Source organism: Mastomys coucha, unplaced genomic scaffold (assembly GCF_008632895.1).
Source record: "Mastomys coucha isolate ucsf_1 unplaced genomic scaffold, UCSF_Mcou_1 pScaffold5, whole genome shotgun sequence".
In the NCBI taxonomy this organism is placed as follows: domain Eukaryota; kingdom Metazoa; phylum Chordata; class Mammalia; order Rodentia; family Muridae; genus Mastomys; species Mastomys coucha.
Window position 1 is genome coordinate 84,038,800 of NW_022196911.1, and position 19,616 is coordinate 84,058,415.

Consider the following 19,616-nt stretch of genomic DNA (forward strand, 5'->3'; position numbering starts at 1 on the left):
AAAAAAAAAAAAAAAAAAAAAAAGAATTTGGTTATTTATTCATTTATGTATCTGACAAACAGTAATCACACCTGCTTTTGACAGATGTCCGGAACAGAAAAACCAAATCAGCGTTTGACCTTGACTAGTTTGCAGCCCCACTGACAGGAATTTCCTGGACACACAGTGAATATTAAGAGGATAATGTAAGAAACACTGTGGTTGCCCTGCAGAACTGTGTTCAGCCCCCTGTTTAGGTTGGATGGTCAGGGATCTGCTGAAGGTCAGGGAGATAATCCCTGGAATGGCTGCTTCTGTCTGGAGTCTCAGGGCTGGGCTGCCTCTCCTCCAGGCTCCTCTGTAAACTCATCTGGGGGCTGTCCTAGGGAATGCCAGCATCTCCTGCAGAACTAGGCATGCCTGTGGCTCTCCAGGTGCCTCATCCCACAGTGAGGAGCTGCCGGCTCATCCACCTGCTTTGCTCCTGCCCAGCTGCTATCCTGCTCCCAGCCCTCAGCATCTTTTAGGCTTTCTTGAACTGTGGTGTAGCAAGTTTGGACCCTTTTCCAACTACGGAGGAACAGATGCTCCTCTTAGGTAGTTGTGGAGGTGACAAAACCCAGGCGACAGAGGGCACGGTCAGCAAAAGCAGGCACCGCCCTCTCCCATCTTGTCCCCTTCCACATTCTTCTCTCTCCTTCCATGCTCCCCTGGATTTCCTCACCCACAGAGCTGCACCCCAGCAAGGGCAGCGAGGGAAATATTCCCACCCCTGCCCCTTCTTCCAACCCACTGGTCCCCAGGGAAAAGGCGTCCCTCCCAAAGCCACCTCATCTTAGAACTTGCTCGTCACTTTTGAGCTTCCAGCTTGTTGTCCCCTCCCAGCTCTGCACTGTAAAAACCAGATTGTCCTGTGTCTGCTGCAAACTGACAGGCTCCAGAAAGGGGCTGAATGATGAAGGAGGTCACCTGCCCGCTCCTGGGCCCGCTGTGCTTTCTGATGTTCCCTTCCACAGTCAAGGCCCGGTTTGCCTATCACCTCAGCATCTCTGTTTTGTTTGTTTGTTTGTTTGTTTTCTGACTCCTGGGAGCTGGTCTCTCTCCATCAATACCTATTCATTGCTCTGCCTCTGACTCTCTTCACTCTTCTCCTTTCCCTCCCGAAGGCCCCAACTCCCCTCTTCCACCAGAGATGCTCTTCCACTGGGTCCCTGCTGCACCCTCTGGTCTTTACTGTGTGTTTGTCCATCCCGTCAGCTCACTGCAAGCCCGTCTCTCCTCCGTGTTTTCTTCCCCCTAGCTTTTCCCATCTGTCTTGACAGACTATCACTCATATCTCCATTGCCCTACCTGGTAATCCTTTTACCAACCCCTCCCCTTGCCTTTTTGATATTTTTCGAGACAGTGTTTCTTTGTGCGGCTCTCAGGCTGTCCTTGAACTCATAGAGATCAACCTGCCTCTGTCTCCTGAGGGCTGGCATTAGAGGTGTGTGCCACCACCACCCTGGCCACCAAACACCTCTTCTGTGCTTTTTTTCATGGGTGTTCTGAGCAAGAGTCCTATGAACTCAGTCTGTTGTCTGAGGCTCACCGAATTCTAGCCTGGGATTTCTGCCCCTTCCAGTCCTCTGACTTAGCTCCTTGAAGCTAACAGGGCACAGATGGGTGGGGCAGTCTCCTGCCTGTGAGGCTTCCCCAAGCAAAGGCTCCCTTTCCACTCCAGTCTCCTCCCACTCTGTGTCCAGCTGCTAAAGTCCCTGCAGCTGAGCAGTGGGTGTGATCCAAAACAGAGTTCCGGAATGATCTGGAACCTCGGGCAAAAGAAGGAGGTGCCTCATAGTCTCCAGGAGCCAGTGGCGGGGAAAGATGGAGGAGCTCCCTTGATGAAAACTTCACATTCTCTCTACTCCCTAGGTGCCAGCAGCTTCACCTTGCCAGAGATGTTCTGACTGGGTGGGGGCATCCAGAGAGCAGCACCAGTGCCCTCCAGCTGCAGCCCAGACAGACGGTGCTCGCACACCAAGGCTCAGGCTTCTTCAGCCACAGTCCAGCCCAGCCACTGCCGCTTTCCACAGACAGGACTTAGAACTTTCAGAGATGCTTGTGTTTGGAGGAGGGGCCTGGAGCCTTCGAGACAGCAGCCAGCCAGCCACAACCCCATTTGTAGTCTGGCTCCTCTATAGGGGATGAGCAGAAATGCAGGAACCACCCCTTCTACTCCCCTCTCCCCCCCCAAAAAAAAAGTAAAGAAAGAAAAGAAAGAAGAAAGAGAAGAAAAAGAAGAAAGATCCTCCCAAGATTGCAGTTTAGGAACTGGCAAAGTACCCATGTGGAGGCTCTTTGGGACTGAAGAGAGTTCGGCTTCTTTCCTATCTCTCCTGGCCTGCCACAGTGGGTCTGATTTATACCCTCCCACAACCCCCTGTCCCCACCCCCACCCCAAAGGTCTCCTGCACGTCAGCCTTGCCAGGGACTGCTGACTCTTGGCTCCAACCTGCACGAAACTCTGGACACTTTGGTCATGTCGGGTCCAGCTTATAGGGCTGCTTCTATTAAGGGCTCTGGCTGTCACCTCCAACAGCCTCCACTTGACCCAGCAGGGATGGGGAGGGTGACCCCGGAGCTGGAGGATTCTGTTTAGGCAGGGTCTACATCGCAGTGGAGTACCTCAGGGGCCGGACCGGTCCGGCTGTTTTGTAAGAGGTGCTGGAGTTTCAGAGTGGGGGTGACTCCAAATGGGAAGGTGCAGGCTGAAGTGCAAGTTGCAAGAGGCTACCAGCCTGAGGCAGGGGAGTGGGGTGGCAAGCCCCAAGAACTTGCCGGGTGCCTCAGGTGGAGAGCCAGAGGTGATTTAAGGAACCGGCACCAACCACTGCCACGGGACGGAGGCCTCACCCGTATCTCATGACCTGGGAACGCACTGACCATCTAGAGAGATCTGGGAAGCCTGGATAGGTGCGGGGAGTCCTGGTTGAGAATGGGATCCGATGCTTGGGTGGTGGGGGCTGCTAAGGACTGGCAGAAAATGGGAGCCTGGTGGACATAGGACCGCAATCGCCTCAACTCCTGCGGGTCAGTCGAGCTTCCCCGGGCTCGGAAGAGCGGTGCACGCAGAGAGTGACCAAGTTTTGGAAGTGTGCGCAGCCAGTTCGGGTGGGGTGGAGGGTGAGGACCACGTTGGCTCCGAGCCAAGCCTGTGACACCCCCCACACCCCCTGTAGAGAAAGCTCCCCGCCTCCAGGAGCCCCGGGAGGCTAAAGTGAGCTCTAGGCGTGTCTAAGGCCCTCCCTCCTCCAAGGCCGGGCTCACTCGGGGAAGCCCTAGGTTTGTGTGTCACTTTGTTGTTTTTTTTCCCCTCCAGTGTGTGGTTTTTTTCCCTTGGAGCTGTTTCATAGGAATTCCGGTAATAAAGACTTGGTGTTCTCTTGGTGCTCTGATGTGGCCGGCGGCGCGGGCTGGACCCTCCCTCCTTTTGCCTTCGCAGGGGGAAAGGGTTTGGCTTTTTGGAGTCTTGCGGACTCCTTGGGCCACCTGCCTAGCTTTTCCCGTCTCCTCCCCCCAACCCCCCGTGCTCCGTTCACCTTCACTTAAGGTTGTTTCTAATAAGGTCCAAAGGACTCAGGCGCCCTGCACACCGCCACACCGCCTGTGTGACCTGCTGGCTTTGTCTAGCGAGCCTCCTTCCTCTTTGCCGCGCAAAAAACAAAACAAAACAAAACCCGTTTGCTGATAGGCGAGAAAACAGGATTGAGAAACCCAGCCGGTTGCGAAAGAGTCATACGGTGCCTCCCTGCATTAAACAACAAAGCAAGGTTTAATGGTGACTTCGGGCCGATGGGAGGCTCCTAGGTGTGCATCATAGAGGTGTGTGCACCTTACACTTACTTGAAAGGGAACGCATCGGTATCTTAGCTTCCTCAGCCTCCAACTCAGCTGGACTCCCTTTCACCTTTACGAGGGCAGGGACAGGATGCTGGCGACTAAAAGAGGAAACGGGCAAAATTCTCAAGGTTAAAAGTCTTCCTTGTGTGGAGACAAAGGCCTTGTGGCTTTTAACAGCACATGTTTCTTGTTCTGGGCTCAGAGTCGTCTCGACAAGGCTCTTTCCCCCAAGGAAAGGATTTCAAGCTAGGATATAAGCAACTGTCCCTGTCGCCCTTCCCTCTGGGTCCTACCTTAACCCTAACAGATACAGGTAGGCTGGTATGGCAGCATTCCCAAGTCAGGTGGCATGCTATACTAGGCAAACTAAGGTTCTCTTCCTACCTTAGGCCAGTTATTCACCGATATCCTGGAGCTATTCAGTACTGAAAGGAAGCTGTAGAGCTACCTGTGGGCTTGTAGAAATACTTGCTTTCTAGGTTGTGGGGAGCTGGCTGAGTGGCTAAGAGCACATACTGCTCCTTCCTGGAAGAACCAAGTTCAATTCCCAGCAGCTGCATCAGGCAATTCCCAACTGCCAGTGACTCTTGCTCCAGTGGATCTGATGCTTGCTTCTGACATCACACACACACACAACTTTTAAATAAAAATGTTTTAGAAAGAAATGCTTCATTCCAGACCTTCTGAATCAGAAACAGGGTGTTATACACAATGGAATTTGGAACCCGTGGTGTTAGACTACTTTTTCAAAATTCTTATACATAGCAGTACTCTGGACCAATTAAATCAGTAACTATGGGGTTTGTTTTTAAAGTGTCCAAGGAAGTTCCAATTTGCAATCAAGTTAGACCCAGGGCTCCAGGCTGTCAGTCTCTTGTTTCAAGAGCCGAGTTGATCTTGCCTAATAACCACTTTACAGACAAGGAAATGACATTACTTTAAGTGACCAACCAAGATCACAGAATTAGAGTCAAGTTGGGCTAGAAAAGGGGCCCCAGACTGCCTCATTTGAAAGTTCCTTGCCTCGTCTGCTCCCCTCCTCCTCAAAGTAGGCTCTATGTACCAGCACCTCTGGGTGCTTGTTAGAAATGCTTATAAGATATATAAGTATCTACCAGCCAGGAGGTGGTAGTGCACACCTTTAATTCCAGCACTCCAAAGTCAGAGGCAGGTGGATCTCTATGAGTTTGAGGCCAGCCTGGTTTACAGAGCAAGTTCCAGGACAGCCATAACTACACAGAGGAAACTCTGTCTTGAAAAGGCAAAATAGCCGAGCGGTGGTGGCGCACGCCTTTAATCCCAGCACTTGGGAGGCAGAGGCAGGCGGATTTCTGAGTTCGAGGCTAGCCTGGTCTACAAAGTGAGTTCCAGGACAGCCAAGGCTACACAAAGAAACCCTGTCTCAAAAAAAAAAAAAAGAAAAAGAAAAAGAAAGAAAAAGAAAAGCCAAAATAACTAAATATAAAAATCTATCAAAGTTACAACCAGAAGGCATTGTAACAAGCTCTGAAGATGACTAATCTATACTCAAGTCTGAAAATAAGTTCAGGGAGAGCAAGATGACTTCATAAGGAAAGGCACTGTCATCAGCCTGACAACCTGAGCTTGGTTCCAGATCTCACTGTGGAAGGAGAGAACCACCTGAAAGTTCTCTGACCTCCACACGTGCCTTGGCATGCACACGCAGGAGCACACACACAATTGTAATAACCATAAATTTAAAAAGACAGCTCTCAAAGCCCCAGAATTGTGTAACGTGTTTTAATTCAAGTGTCTTATGAACATTGTAGCTTTAAAAGTATATAGGTCAGAGATTTGCACTTTTAGAATGCATGCATCCTGCAGACCCTATTGTACTTGGTTTGCAAATTAGCCTGGGAATTTGATTGTAAAATCTCAGGTGGTTCTAATTTACAGCAAAGTTCTTAGAGCCACATGCCATTTTGCTTGTATAAGAGAGTCTGAAGGTGATTGTAACTACACCACAGAGTGGAGGGACGTGGGAAGAGACATTATCAGGTTAAAGAGTGTGAAGACAGGATCCGGAAGTGGAGACAGCCTGCCCCTGACCACAGCTCTTGGACATCATGTTCATCTGCATATGTTAAGCTACTGAGTTATCACACATGCTCCTGCGTGTCATAAGGTGATATTCAAAGATTTCTGTAAAAATTCTGTCTGGATTCTGAGCCTGCCTGTGCCCCTGGCCTTTCATTACATGTCAGCATCCCTGGGCAGTGGCCTCAGCTTGCAAGAAAATCATGGGATCTGATAAGCAGTGTGTACAGAAGAACTGGTGTTGGAGTCTCAACATCTGTTCCCTAGTTGTCTTGAAGTACCTGCTTGGGAGTGGGGGACAGTGGTCAGAGAATTTGTCCTGAAGAACAAGAGGCAGGTAAGGCATGAGGTGCAATGATGATAGCAATTACTGTGGGGTTCACTGTTTGCTGGCCACTCTCCTGGGGTGCTTTATGTGTTTTATTGTACCTAACCCAGCAGTGAGAATATGAAATAAGTATTACTCCCATTTTTACGCACCAGAAAATGGAGGCGTAGGGAGGTACAGAGGTGAAGTTGGGCCTCTTATATGATCTCCATCCTTAGTAAGTATCCCTGGATTTGAACCCAAGCAGTAAAATTTCAGAGTTGATACCTAAGTGCTAAGCTACCCACTGGGGGACAAGAGGAAGACAGGTGACGAGATTCAGGATCCCCACATGGATCTTTGTGAAGAACAGAAAGGGCCTACCTGCTCAAAACCACTTCCCAGAATATGTGACCCAGCAGTGTGTGGGGAACTCCCCTGTTAGTTAGCATCCTTTATCTGGGTTTCAAAACAATCTCTTAAGCATATCTGGCAAGCGGAAAGCCTGCTATTGAGAGAGAAGCACACAGACTCCTTACACCCATTATCACAGCATAGATTAATTTGTTGGATTAGTGATCTGGGCCAGCTAGGACAAAGCTGGAAACTTCTGGCAAGGGTGTGTGTGTGTGTGTGTGTGTGTGTGTGTGTGTGTGTGTGTTTGGATGAAAAGAGTCTGTGTAACCCTACTGCCACCAGGTGGTCATTTTGAGAAGTGGCTGTCACTGACCACAGAAAGGTAGAACACTATTTTTTTGCAAGAGGCCAAGAGTACAAGAAGTCTTTGGCTTCAAGCCATATAGACCAAGGTTTATTCATATAGCCACATTTGGTGAAAACCACAAAAGAAAGATGTTTGTAAATGTGAAATGTCGCTAGAGACATGTAAGGGTCCATAAGGCAAGCCCTACTCTACCTGGGGGAGGTGGGGCACAGTCAGCCTATAGTTGTCAATTCTAGATTTGTTGTTGTTGATTCAGAGAGGATCTCACTGTGTAGCCCCTGGCTGTTCTGGAAGTTGCTTTGTAGAGCAGGTTGGTCCTCAGACTCAGAGATCCGCCTGCCTCTGTCTCCCAAGTGCTGGGATTAAAGAGTGTGCCAGCCCTCGGGATCATTAATTAAAGGGGAAAAATCCTGTCAAGAGGATTATTCCAGGGACTGTAGCATGAGCAGTTGTGAAGCTCAGCTTGAACTCTGTAGAAGCCTCCCTAACTGTGGCCTTGTCATTCAAAGCATGGCCTGGATGCAGAACTCTCCACGATAGAACCAAGAAAATCCATTCAAACTTTCACTATAAACTTGAGAAAGTTGATTACTCTAGTTGCAGACTAGCCGACTGGCTACCATCAACCCAAAAGCTTGTTAGAAATGCAGCTCAAGGGCTGGAGAGATGGCTCAGTGGTTGGGAGCACTGGACTGCTCATCTAGAGACCCTGAGTTCGATTCCCAGCAACTACATGGTGGCTCACAGCCATCTATAATGGGGTCCGATGCCATGTTCTGGTGTGTCTGGGGACGGCTACGGTGTTACTCATGTACATTAAATAAATAAATATTTAAAGAAAAGAAAAGAGATGCAGTTCAAGCCCCCAATCCAGACCAACTCAAACAGAATCTGCCTTCTCAAATTCCTTAGGAGCTTCCCTCCCACCTCCATTCAGGTGCCCTGAAATACCAGCCACAAAAGCCCTTAAGGTGTGTCTAATTAGCATAAACTGCAATGGAATGTCGCCCAGGCTCCGCTCACTTCTCTTTCCTTAGTTGTGAAGGGGAGACAAAGTCAGGCAGACCTCCAGGGCAGTTATGGGCACAAAGTGTCACTCTCTCCTTTGTCTGTGCTGGAGTCTTCTTCAGGGCCATCGCCTATTACTGGAAGGTCACCGTGAACGTCTTGTGAATTGTTAGATGTGATTTCATTGTGGAATGCTCTGCTCCTAAGTGTGGAGTCCTCAGAAACCAGTTGTGTTATTTTTAGTTATGTTTACTGCACACGTGCTTTGCAGTATTAACACACTGACTCTTCATAACAAGGTTCTTTCGACCCCTGCCCTTGAGACAGGATCTCACTATGTCGTCCAGACAGTTCTGAACTTGAGATCCTCCTGCCTCCACCTCCCAAGTGCTGAGATTCCAAGCAGGCACAAACACTCATAGGAAACAGGCTTTCTAGTGGGTGCTATGGCTATCTCCATTTTACAGAAAACGTAGCTGAAGACCCAGAGGATTACAAAAAGTACTTATTCATTGCTGAGGCAGTGGACAGTCACAGGTAAAAGTGAAGGAACACCCAATGCAATGTCTCCACACAGGCAGTGTGTACCTTGGCAAGGCCTCAGAGGGCTCAGGTGGCCATGCCAGATGTGTGCAGGTAGGCAGGCAGACATGAGTGGTGTGTGATCACTATAGCTTCATTTGTCCTAACTTGGCTTTATTTATCTGTGCTGTTCTTCCCTAGAAAACTCACTAAGAACCAGTGGTAAGCCCTGCCCCAGGCTTGGTGTGGGCAGAGCAGGCCCAGTTCCTGCCCTTTTAGAGGACTAAGGAAATAGACTCAGACAAGTAAATAGACAGAACTGAGAAGGAAAGACGAAGTTGGGGCACTAACCCCATGTGGCTGGGTGTGGTGGGGACAGCTATGGTGTTACTCATGTACATTAAATAAATAAATATTTAAAGAAAAGAAAAGAAATGCAGTTCAAGCCCCCAATCCAGACATGGGCATGCAGACATGGGCATCCTAGAAGTCGTGCTTAGCTAGAAAGGAGAGTAGAGACCCACAGCCTGGAGAAGAGCAAAGGGACCACACCCTCCCCTCCCTTCCCTGCCTTGTACCCTCCTTGCCTTAGACTCATTCAGTAGAGGAGTGTGTGTGTGTGTGTGTGTGTGTGTGTGTGTTTTAAGATAGGATCTCTTTCTGTAGTCCAAGCTGGCCTGGAACACATTATTTAGTCCAGGCTGTACAACTCTATAATTCTTACACTGTGTATGAATACATACTTTTTCTTTCCTCCCATTTAAAGCAATTGCTGCCAGGCGGTGGTGGCTCATGCCTTTAATCCCAGCACTTGGGAGGCAGAGGCATGTGGATTTCTGAGTTCGAGGCCAGCCTGGTCTACAAAGTGAGCTCCAGGAAAGCCAGGGCTATACAGAGAAACCCTGTCTCGAAAAACCAAAAAAAAAAAAAAAAAAAAAAAAAAAAAAAAGCAATTGCTGGGGCCAAGGAGATGGTTCAGCAGGTAAGGACACTTGATGTCAAGCTGGGGCACCTGAATTCAACCTTGGCCTCTATACAGAGAAAGTAGAGAACCAATGCTCATGAGTTGTCTTCTGGCAGGTACACCTCTCATAATTCTTTAATATTTAAATGAAGCAATCGCCTAATTACCCAGTGAACCCAGCTCTCCAACCCACGAGGCTAGGAGTTCTCATGATTTCAACAAGAGGCTGGCATTTCTAGTGTTCTCTTGTCTGACAATTCCCATGTACTACTTAAGCAGGGGTGCTTTCATACAGACGTTGGCAGAATCTATGGAAGCCATGTGGGGTAGGTATGTAGACTGGGTGCCAAGGGCACCGTTCAATGCCCTGAGCCTGGTCTGAGGGATAGCTGTGCCGAGTGGTTCAGGGTAGGCTGTGAGACTTTACATTCTCAGAGTGTGCAGGGATGGAATAGGAGATGGGACAAAGCTCACTTCCACGCTCCTTCCTTCTACTCCCCTGGCAATGCCTCCAACTTCAGAATCTAGCTGGGAGCAGAGAGCGAGGGGCTGGCGGATGCAGCCCACATACAGAAGCAAGGCTTCTGCAGTGCAGGAGTAAGGTGAAAAGTAGCAGAGGGTGGCTATAGATCAACTGGTAAACAGGAGTGTTCAGATTTTGTTAACCAATGCTATGGGGCTGACCTGCCTCTCCTTCATTTCATCTAGTGACCCTAAGTCCCTGAGACTGTGACCACATTTGGATATAGTCTTTAAAGCGGCAGTTGAGTTGAGACGAGTAGATAATGGTGGACCTTAATCCAATAGGACTGGTGTCCTCACACAAGATTAAAACACACAAATCTTTGCTCACAGAGAAAAAGCCATGTGAAGATGAAGGGAGATGGCAGACATCTATAAGGTAAAGAACCACGCTACAGAAATACCCAGTCCCAACCAATGTGATGGTGTGTGCCTGTAATACCACTATGGATGAAGGCAGAGGTCAGAGAATTCCAGAAAGTTTGAGGGAAGCCTTGGCTACAGAGTGAGTTTAAAGACACTCTGTAGTGAGATTTTCGTAGCCCAGCCCTAAGACAGGGACTTATGTATCCTAGCTTGGGATGACTACTAGGCATCATCATGTCCTGTTCTTTTTGATGTTGTGCTTTGTGGGAACTACACAAGCACTCTACCAACAGAACTGCCTCTCTAGACTCAGCCCATCTCAATAAACCACCACGGCAAACGGCACAGTGGCACACACCTTCAATGCCAGTACCAGGGAGGCAGACGCAGGTAGATTTCTGTAGTTCCAGGCCAGCCAGGCTACTCAATGAGACGTCTATAAACAAACAAACAGCTGCAGCAAAAACAGCAAGGGGGTAAAGAGATGGTTCATTAGGACATGTATTGCTCTTGTGAGTCAGGTGAGGGCTTGTGTTTAAGTGCTAAGTGGAAAGAACGGATCACTTTTCAAGGCGGGGAGGGGAACAACCCAACAATTTCAGGTCTTGTACAGGCTTGCAATTCAAGCCACTCTTGAGGCTAAGCTAGAAGGATCACGAGTACAAGGCCAGCCTGGGAAACTTAGTGAGATCTTGTCTAGAAACATGAGAAGAGGGCAGAGGTAGGTAGGACTTAGCAGAAGGGTACTTGCAAGTGAGGTGCTAGGTTCACCCCCATCTCCCGTAAGGTCATCTGTGGGATGCCATCAGCTGCACTCCCAGATGACCTCACAGCAGTGACACTGTAACCACCATGGGACAGTTGCTGGCTAGCACTTACTGTGTACCCTTAGCCCATCCCTTTCAGCCTAATCTAGAAGACAGAGAGCCTCAACTCTGTTCATTCTGTTCTCAGCATCCTAACAACTTCATCTTGTGTTATGAGTGAACACGTGCTGGGTGTGGACTTCTGATCAGCCGAGTCCCCACATCCCTGGGTCCTCCTCTCTGCCCACCAGTATTCTTTTCTTCCTGTTACAGAAAGAATTTAAACATGGAAAGGAAATTTTCAAAGACTCCAAGGTAATTTAGAGACCCCCCCACCAAACACACGCTTGTGATTTCTTCTGAATTGGGAAGTTTCGTCTTTGACTTTTCTCCATGAACTTGGAATATGTCGTTCCAATTCTTTCCCACCCTAGGCTGTGCTAGCTTACAGGGCAGGCTTTGGAGGGAGAAGGGAAGTATCACTCTAGGCAAGGCCAGCAGATAGCTCCAACACAGACAGAATTAGAAAGTTGGTGAGGGCTGAGAAGGTTATATTTAGCTAGGAGCATGTTTACTTCCCTAGATCTCAGGAACCAGGACCTTGAGCCTTCACAGCTGACCTAGGGGTCAGAGTCTCGCCTCTGTTCTTTCTTCCTTTTTAGATTACACATATGGTTCTGATTTATAGGTAGTGGACTTGAAGACATATATCATATATCATGAAGACATATATACCCCCCTTTCCCTGAGACAAGGTTTCTTTGTGTATCTCTGGCTATTGGGAACTCATTCTGTAGACCAGAATGGCCTCAAACTCAGGATCCACTTGCCTCTGCCTTCCAAGTGCTGGGATTAAAGGTGTGCTCCACCAGCACCAGGATGAATTATTTTATTTTTACTCTCCCACCCTGTGTGTGTAGTACAAGTACTGCTGGTGCCCATTGCTGGTGCCCAGTGGCATCAGATCTCCTTGGAATTGGGAGTTACAGGCACTTGTCATGCTAGGAACTGAACTCAGTTTCTCTGAAAGAGCAATCAATGTATGCAGGTAACTGCTTTGCCTGCATACCTCTCCAGCCTCTGATCTGAGTCTGAAGGTAGCAGAGATGCCCTCCTCTCAGGCCAGGCCTCAGATCATTGCATCTCTTGCTTGTAAGGCCAGTTTTGTCAAAGCCTTTCATCTCTCCAGTCTTCTGTTTTAGGCTAGTAAAGGTAGCACTGTGAGATACAGGAAAGTGTCCAGGTTGAGTTGGGTTCAATCAGTTGCATATCAGGCAGAGGCATGTAAGTTCCCTTTGCTTTCTCATCCATAATGAGGATGATAATAGCTACCCTGTGGGTGGGCAGAGTTATCTGTGAGATAACCCAAGTGGCAACTGCTCTGAAAACTTTCGCTGCCTTCCTTTCTGGGGCCTCCCTTAGAGTGGGAGGATTTTGAGGTGGCTTCATGCTCTTTCCTAAGGACAAAGAAAGAGAATGGGCTCCTAGGAGACCTTTCCATGTGATTCAAAACATCTATTTCGGCAAGAGTTTACATAATGAATAAAAACAAGGCAAACTCTGAGAGTAGAATAAAAAGGGGGGAGGGAGGGAGGGAGGGAGGAAAGGAGGGAGGAAGAAAGAGAGAGAGAGAGAGAGAGAGAGAGAGAGAGAGAGAGAGAGAGAGAGAGAGCTTTAATTCACCCTTGTATTTTTGTCTTGGGGATAACTGAGGGTCACAGTCCCAGATTTTATCCTCCTACAAAAGCTGGCACCTGTGGATGGTTTCCTTTTTCCCTCTTACAGATTGGGTTCCCACCCAAATATTTCTGCAGTGTTTTTTAACCACAAGCCATGGGCATTACCCTAGGTAGGTAAATACAGATGGCCCTAGCTTGCTAATTTTACCAGGTGCACAGACTTTCACAGAATGCACAAACCCTAATTTTCCAGCCACTGGTTAATTTTGAGATAGGGTCTGTCTCTACAAAGCCTTGGCTTTTCTGGAACTCACCATGTAGGTCAGGTTGGACTCTAACTTACAGATATTCGGTATCTGCCTGCCTCTGCATCTCAAGTGCTGGGATTAAAGGTGTGTGCTACCAGGTCCCGTACTACTTTTCATTTGATGAAATATTTTGTTGTTGTTGTTGCTCTTCTGGTTTTGTTTGTTTGTTTGTTGTTTGTTTTTTGTTTCCTAGACAGCATTTCTCTGTGTAGCTCTGGCTGTCTTGCAACTCGATCTGCCTCAAACTCAGAGATTGTCTGCCTCTGCCCCTTGTGTTCTGAGATTAAAGATATGACCCACCACTGCCTGATCATATGATGAACTTTAACTAATTTTATGTGTATCAATATTTTGCATGCATTTAAGTCTGAACACCATGTACATGCCTGGTGCCTGCAAAGTTCAGAAGAGGACATCAAATCCCTGAGGTCTGGAGTGACAGGTGGCATCCACCTGTCATCCTGTGGGTGCTAGAACTCGAATCTGGGTCCTCTGGAAGAGCAGTCAGTGCTCTTAACTGGTGAGCTCTTTTTCCAGCCCTATGTTTTGTTTTTGTTGTTTTTTAAATCTTGTCATTACAATCAACAATGATGATCTTTGGGAGGCAGAGGCAGGCAAATTTCTGAGTTCGAGGCCAGCCTGGTCTACAGAGTGAGCTCCAGGACAGCCAGGGCTACACAGAGAAACCCTGTCTCAAAAAAAAAAAAAAAAAAAAAAAAAAAGATGATCTTGCTGCACAAATACCCTGATGAAACTTCTAAGGGGTGCTTCAAGGAGAAGCACTCCTTGGAGGAACGGATATTCCTCCCAACCCAACCCATACTTTGAACAGTTGAACAGTGACAGACTACGTTCCCCCAGATTTTTTTTTTTTCTTCCTCCGAATGCTCAGGACTCTTTCACTTCTTAAAACTCCAGCGCTAGCGGGCGGGCGGGCGAGGGAATCCTCCAGTGGAGAACTGCTACTTGCAGGCAGCTTTCCACTGAGCGTGAAAACACGGTTCCAGCGAGCCCCCCTTAAGGTGCAAGGACCATGGAGGAGGCCTGGAGGCTCATGTCACTTGGAAAAGTTACTTCGCCCCTCTTTGGGTCTCAGTTTCTCTCTGAATAGTGTGAGTGGCTAAGATTAGGTCCACTAGAGCCTGGGTGGCCTCAAATGTCAGGTTAGCTGGCTGCTCCTGAATGTAGGATGCGCCTCATCCCCGCGAGCCCCACACTGTATTCCCTCCATCCTGCCAGACCTGCCGGGGAGGAGGAAGCTTTGTAAAGTTAAAAAGAAGAAAGCAGGCGCCACACTCAAGTTTTTCCCCTGGACCGGTCGTTTACTACTCTTGAGCAGCTTTGGCGCGCTTCCGCTCCTTTGGCTCGGGAATCGATCGCTTGTGTCTGAACCTTCTGCACGGAATACCAAGGCGCTCCACTCAGCCCATCGTTTGCTTCTGCCTGGTTCCGCCCCCCGGATGACGTAAAGGCGGGACTGTAATCCTCGGCTCGACCAGCAGCTTGTTCCCCCTTCGCTTGCTTGCTGCCGCTTCCGCTTCCGGTAACAGCCTGAGGCTTTCTATCCCTAGTGGCCATGGCAGGCAGCCGGCTGGAGACGGTGGGGAGTGTGTTCTCCCGGTGCGTGCTCCGAGTTGGGCGAGGGCAGGGTTCCCAGCGGGTCACGACCCTCCAGGCATACCCTGAGGGGACGCGGTTGCGGGTGTCCGAGCCGGGTGATGCCCTTGGCTCGGAGTCGGTGGTGTGTGTCTACGTCTCCTTGGATTTCTGTTCTGTCCGATTGTTTTCGCCACCCCGTTTTGGTGGAGAACCTCTACAATAAAGAGGCTGAAGGGCCTGACTGGACAGGTTTTGCTTTTTCACTGTGGAACGGTGGGTGGGCTGTGGGGGTGAGACCCGTGCAAGAAGATCGAATGGCTTAAAGCTGTGTGTCATGGCCACGTGCGTAATCTTGGTAGTTGGGAGGCGAGGCAAGAGGATCGCCACAAGACCGGGGCCAACCTGGCTTCGTCACGAAGTTCAGGCCACTGAGGCTACTGGCCGACTTTTGTCAAAGCAAAAAGCCTGCGTGGACACGCTGTAATCCTAGTATTAGGGAAGCGCAGGGAGGCACTAAATTCAAGGTCACCCTTGGCTACACTCTGAGTTTAAGGCTAGCCTAGGCTACATGAGAGCTAACCAACAGGACTTAACACTGTGGCCTTGCTAGGTTGCTGTAGGTATTGGCCATGCCTCTTTTAAGTGGGAGGTCCTTTTCAGCTCACCTCTACCAGGCTGCTCTTTCCTTCATTAAGTTGATCCAGCGACTTTACAGTCCTGCGGTAATCGACTGACCTTGGTTCTGTTCCCTTTCTTTAGGACGAGGGATCTGATTCGGGCTGGGGTGTTGAAGGAGAAGCCACTGTGGTTTGACATATATAAGGCCTTTCCGCCTCTGAGAGAGCCTGTCTTCCGAAGGCCCCGTTTACGATATGGCAAAGCCAAAGCTGCCATCCAGGACATCTTTTACCATGAGGATCAGATTCGAGCGTAAGTGTCTCTATCCCCTGTAGTAAGCAGGCCGCTTACAGATCTTCGGAAGGGAAGGCTTATGTAGAAGTCTGCTAACAAGCTGAGTCAAGGGCTTGCTCTGTGGGGGTTGGTCTTGTACAGCTAGTAAAATCATGACATCTCACACCTCCCCTGTGGTGAGAGGAAACAGAAGTTCTAAGAAGTGGAATCTGGAGACCCCAGCCTAACAACGTTGCAGATAAAAGTGTTTGTTTCCTGGCGTCTGTTTTGTATGAGGTATTTGATCAGCCCTTGACACACGTCAGCTCACAGACTTTATTACTCCAACCCTGTCTGCAAAGGCCGGTATCCTTGCCTCTGTTTTATTCAAGAGAACTGTCAGGTTCAAGGAGGTTAACCACCTATGGCTACCCAAGAGAGCAGCAGATCTGAGAAATCACACCTGGCCCTACACTTAAGCTGCTGCTATCACATTAGTTTCTTTGGAAGTGGAAATAGGAGGAATATGGTCTGAGGATTTAATTTCTAACAATTATTGAAGCCGCTCAGGAAAGGACGCTTAGAAGTTCAAAGCACTTACAGTAATCATGACTAGAAATTTGAAGGAAAGGGCTTGCATACTTTATTTTTTAGCATCTATTTCTTCCTTTTTTCCCTCTTGGGACAAGGTCCTGATCTTCCTGCCTCTGCCTCTGGAATGGCAGAGTTATAGGCTTGTATCACCATGCCTGGTGTATTAATATGGATTTATTGTAGAAAATTGAGAAACAAGGGAAAGCATAAAGAAAGAGCAGAGCACCCGCTGCCCTCTTCTGAAGGCAGTGCCTGGGACTTAGCTGTCACTTTGAAAACATTGTCCCTGTAATCTTGTTTAACATCGTAAGACAAAATACTAGTATATTAGTATTTTAAAGGTGAAGGAAGTGCTGCTTAAAAGTATTTTGCTATCTTTAAGATTTATTTTTATTTTTAATAATGTCTTCGTATGAGTGCATGTGAGTGCAGGCGCCCTCTGGAGGCTAGAGGTCTTGTAGTTTCTTTTAAATAAAATTTTATTTTTATTTTATGGGTATGAGAGTTTTGCCGTGCGTTTATCTGTGTATCGTGTGTGTTCACTGCTGGAGGGTGTCAGATACTCTGAAGCTGGAGTTAGAGGCAGTTGTGAAGCTCCTGCCCAGGGCAGAAGCTCTCCATTCCCCTAGTGCTTTTCTTGGCGTATAGAAGTTGTTTATTGGGCTGGAGAGATGGCTCAGTGATTAAGAGCACTGACTGCTCTTCCAGAGGTCCTGAGTTCAATTCCCAACAACCTCATGGGGGCTCACAACCATCTGTAATGAGATCTGAAGCTTTTTTCTGGTGTGTCTGAAGAGTGCAATGGTGAATACATAAATAAATAAATATTTTTTAAAAAACGAAGTTGTTTATTTCATTTTACAAGTTTTCTCTTGGGCTTTCTGTCAAACACTGCTCTACGTGTGTTAGGCACTAGCTACCAACTTTTCTTTTTGTTGGCCTAATTGCCTTTATTCTTAGAGTGTTAGAGAAGGTCTTTTTCAGTAAATTCAACTATCTTATTTACTTTTAACCCAGGATAATTTTTAACTTCTAGTCTTTCTGCCTGACTTCTGGAATTTCAAGTATGTGATACCACATCTGTTTTTTTATTGTTGTTGCTGTTGTTTTTGTTGTTGCTGTTTTATAATTTAGTACATGTATTTATTTTGTGTGTGTGTGCACTTATGCACATGTGTGGGCATGCATGTGGGATCAGAGGACAACTGGTGGGGGTAGTTGTTTTTTGTTTTTGTTTTTCCCTTTTACTGTGAGTCCCAAGAGCTGAACTCATGTCATCAGGCTTGGGGCAAACCCTTTTTATTCACTGGGTCATCTTGCTGGTCCCAGGCCCACCTTCTTTTACTTACTTTCAAAGTACTAATCAGGTGTTGTTGACACAAGTAAAAATATATGTTCTTTAATTTGCTTTCTACTCTTTCTAAATAATGTTGGAAAACAGGCAGCGCCTTCTGCTGCTGCTGCTTCTTCCTTCCTTCCTTCTTCGTCTTCTCCTCTCTCTCCTCCTCCCCTTCCTCCTCCTCCTCCTCCTCCTCCTCCTCTTTAAAGATTATATAGCCCACTTGTGTTCCTTTTAAATAGTAAAGAAAACTTCAGATGCCACACTCTAGGTAGGCCTGATGGCTCACACATGTGACCAGCACCTGGCAGGTGAAGCAGCTGGATCACAGTTTGAGGACAGCCTGGGTGACATAGCATCACTGTTTCATATAACCGAAGGCTGGATTTCAGTGGTACGATGCTTACCTAGCATGGGAGAGGCCTTGGCTTCCTCAGTCTCTAGTTCTGTCTCTCTGACACCCTACCCTAAAACAAGCAAAACCCAAACCTGCCAGGGAGCATGTGCTGTAATCTCAGTGTCTAGCCCAGTTCATGGCCTTCGAGTCGCTCATTACCCTCTGTTGATGAAAACATCAGTGGCTTAATGACTGGATGGCTCCACTGGGCTGAAGACACTGAGCAGGGAGGCTGGAGAGCCCAGACTCAACTAGGTTTTCTGAGACACTTGTGTAACTTCTTACTCTGGTCTCCATAGTGTCGGGGTCACAGACATGAGCTATCTCCATAGTGTGGGAGTTAGTGTAGCACTTTTCTTTTCTTTTTTTTTTTTTTAATAATTACCATTATTGTTATTTTTTAAAGATTTATTTATTTATTATATGTAAGTACACTGTAGCTGTCTTTAGACACTCCAGAAGAGAGCATCAGATCTCATTATGGATGGTTGTGAGCCACCATGTGGTTGCTGGGATTTGAACTCATGACCTTTGGAAGAGCAGTTGGCACTCTTACCTGCTGAGCCATCTCTCCAGCCCAGTGTAGCACTTTTCTAAGTTAGTAGAACAAGTATGTTTTGCTCCCTGAGATTTTCCAAACATTTCTGCTCCAGGTTGAGGCATGTACGTGGTCACTTATACATTGCTTCTTTGTGCTTTGCTGTGCCAGAAGTTGAACATAGGTTTGCATACACACCAGGCAAGCAATCAGCCACCGTGCCACCTCAGACCTTTTTGGTGGTTTGGTTTTGAGACTCATGATTCCTGGGTGGGACTTGCTATGTAGATCAAGCTGGCTTTGAGTCTGGAGCTATCTCACACTTCTAAGAGAGCTGTCTTCTTGCCGTGGCCTTGGAGGAAACAGAAGGGAAGCATCTTGTCTTTCCCTGAGGCCCCCAGTACTGTTTTTTTTAAGGGTTGTACGTGTGACCAGATGAACTGCCAGAGCTGCTTTCTCTACTCTTATACCTTGGGGTTTCCCCATAGGAATCTTTAGTTTAAAGCAACCATTACAAGAACAATGGGCAAAGATCATAAACATTTTAGAGAGACCCTGGCAGTGGTGGCGCATGCCTTTAATCCCAGCATTTGGGAGGCAGAGACAGGTGGATTTCTGAGTTCGAGGCCAGCCTGGTGTACAGAGTGAGTTCCAGGACAGCCAGGACTACACAGAGAAACCCTGTCTCAAAAAACCAAACCAAACCAAAACAAAACAAAAACCCAAAACAGTTTAGAGAAGAATCCAGTTTGCTTTCAAGCTTAAAAAGATGTCTAATGGCTTTCTTTTTCTTTGGGGAGTGGGGTGGTTGTTGTTGGTGATAAAACTATAATTATTGTAACTTTCAGTTTATCAGTTTGGCAAGGGTTATGAAATAGGAAAACAGATACTTGCATATTATAAAATTCACTGAGTGTAAATTTGGTGAAATTGCTTTAAGAAGCACTTGGCAATTTGGAAGGGTTTTTTTTTTTGTGGTTTTGATTTTTCAGATAAAAAAGCACCTACTTTGATCTCACAGCACGATTTTTTGAGGACTTATTTCGCGGGCTGACATGTGCAGTACACTAGTGAGCACAGGTGTTCTTACATGTGCAGTACACTAGTGAGCACAGGTGTTCCAGCAACCATCT

At 47.6% G+C, this 19,616-nt stretch overlaps 2 protein-coding genes across 4 annotated transcripts in view; both read left to right on the forward strand.

Annotated features, from left to right (window-relative positions):
• Window positions 1–4,522, forward strand: part of Cuedc1 (CUE domain containing 1) — a 97,448-nt gene extending 92,926 nt beyond the window's left edge. For all 3 annotated transcript variants that reach the window (XM_031351275.1, XM_031351277.1, XM_031351276.1), the window contains one exon: window positions 1,894–4,522. The gene's annotated coding sequence lies outside the window, so the exon portion shown is untranslated. The remainder of the gene's footprint in view (window positions 1–1,893) is intronic.
• A 10,092-nt stretch (window positions 4,523–14,614) lies between these two features.
• Window positions 14,615–19,616, forward strand: part of Mrps23 (mitochondrial ribosomal protein S23) — a 7,998-nt gene continuing 2,996 nt past the window's right edge. The window contains exons 1-2 of the mRNA XM_031353836.1: window positions 14,615–14,745; window positions 15,484–15,654. Coding sequence (XP_031209696.1) covers window positions 14,702–14,745; window positions 15,484–15,654 — 215 coding nt within the window. The 5' untranslated portion in view covers window positions 14,615–14,701. The remainder of the gene's footprint in view (window positions 14,746–15,483; window positions 15,655–19,616) is intronic.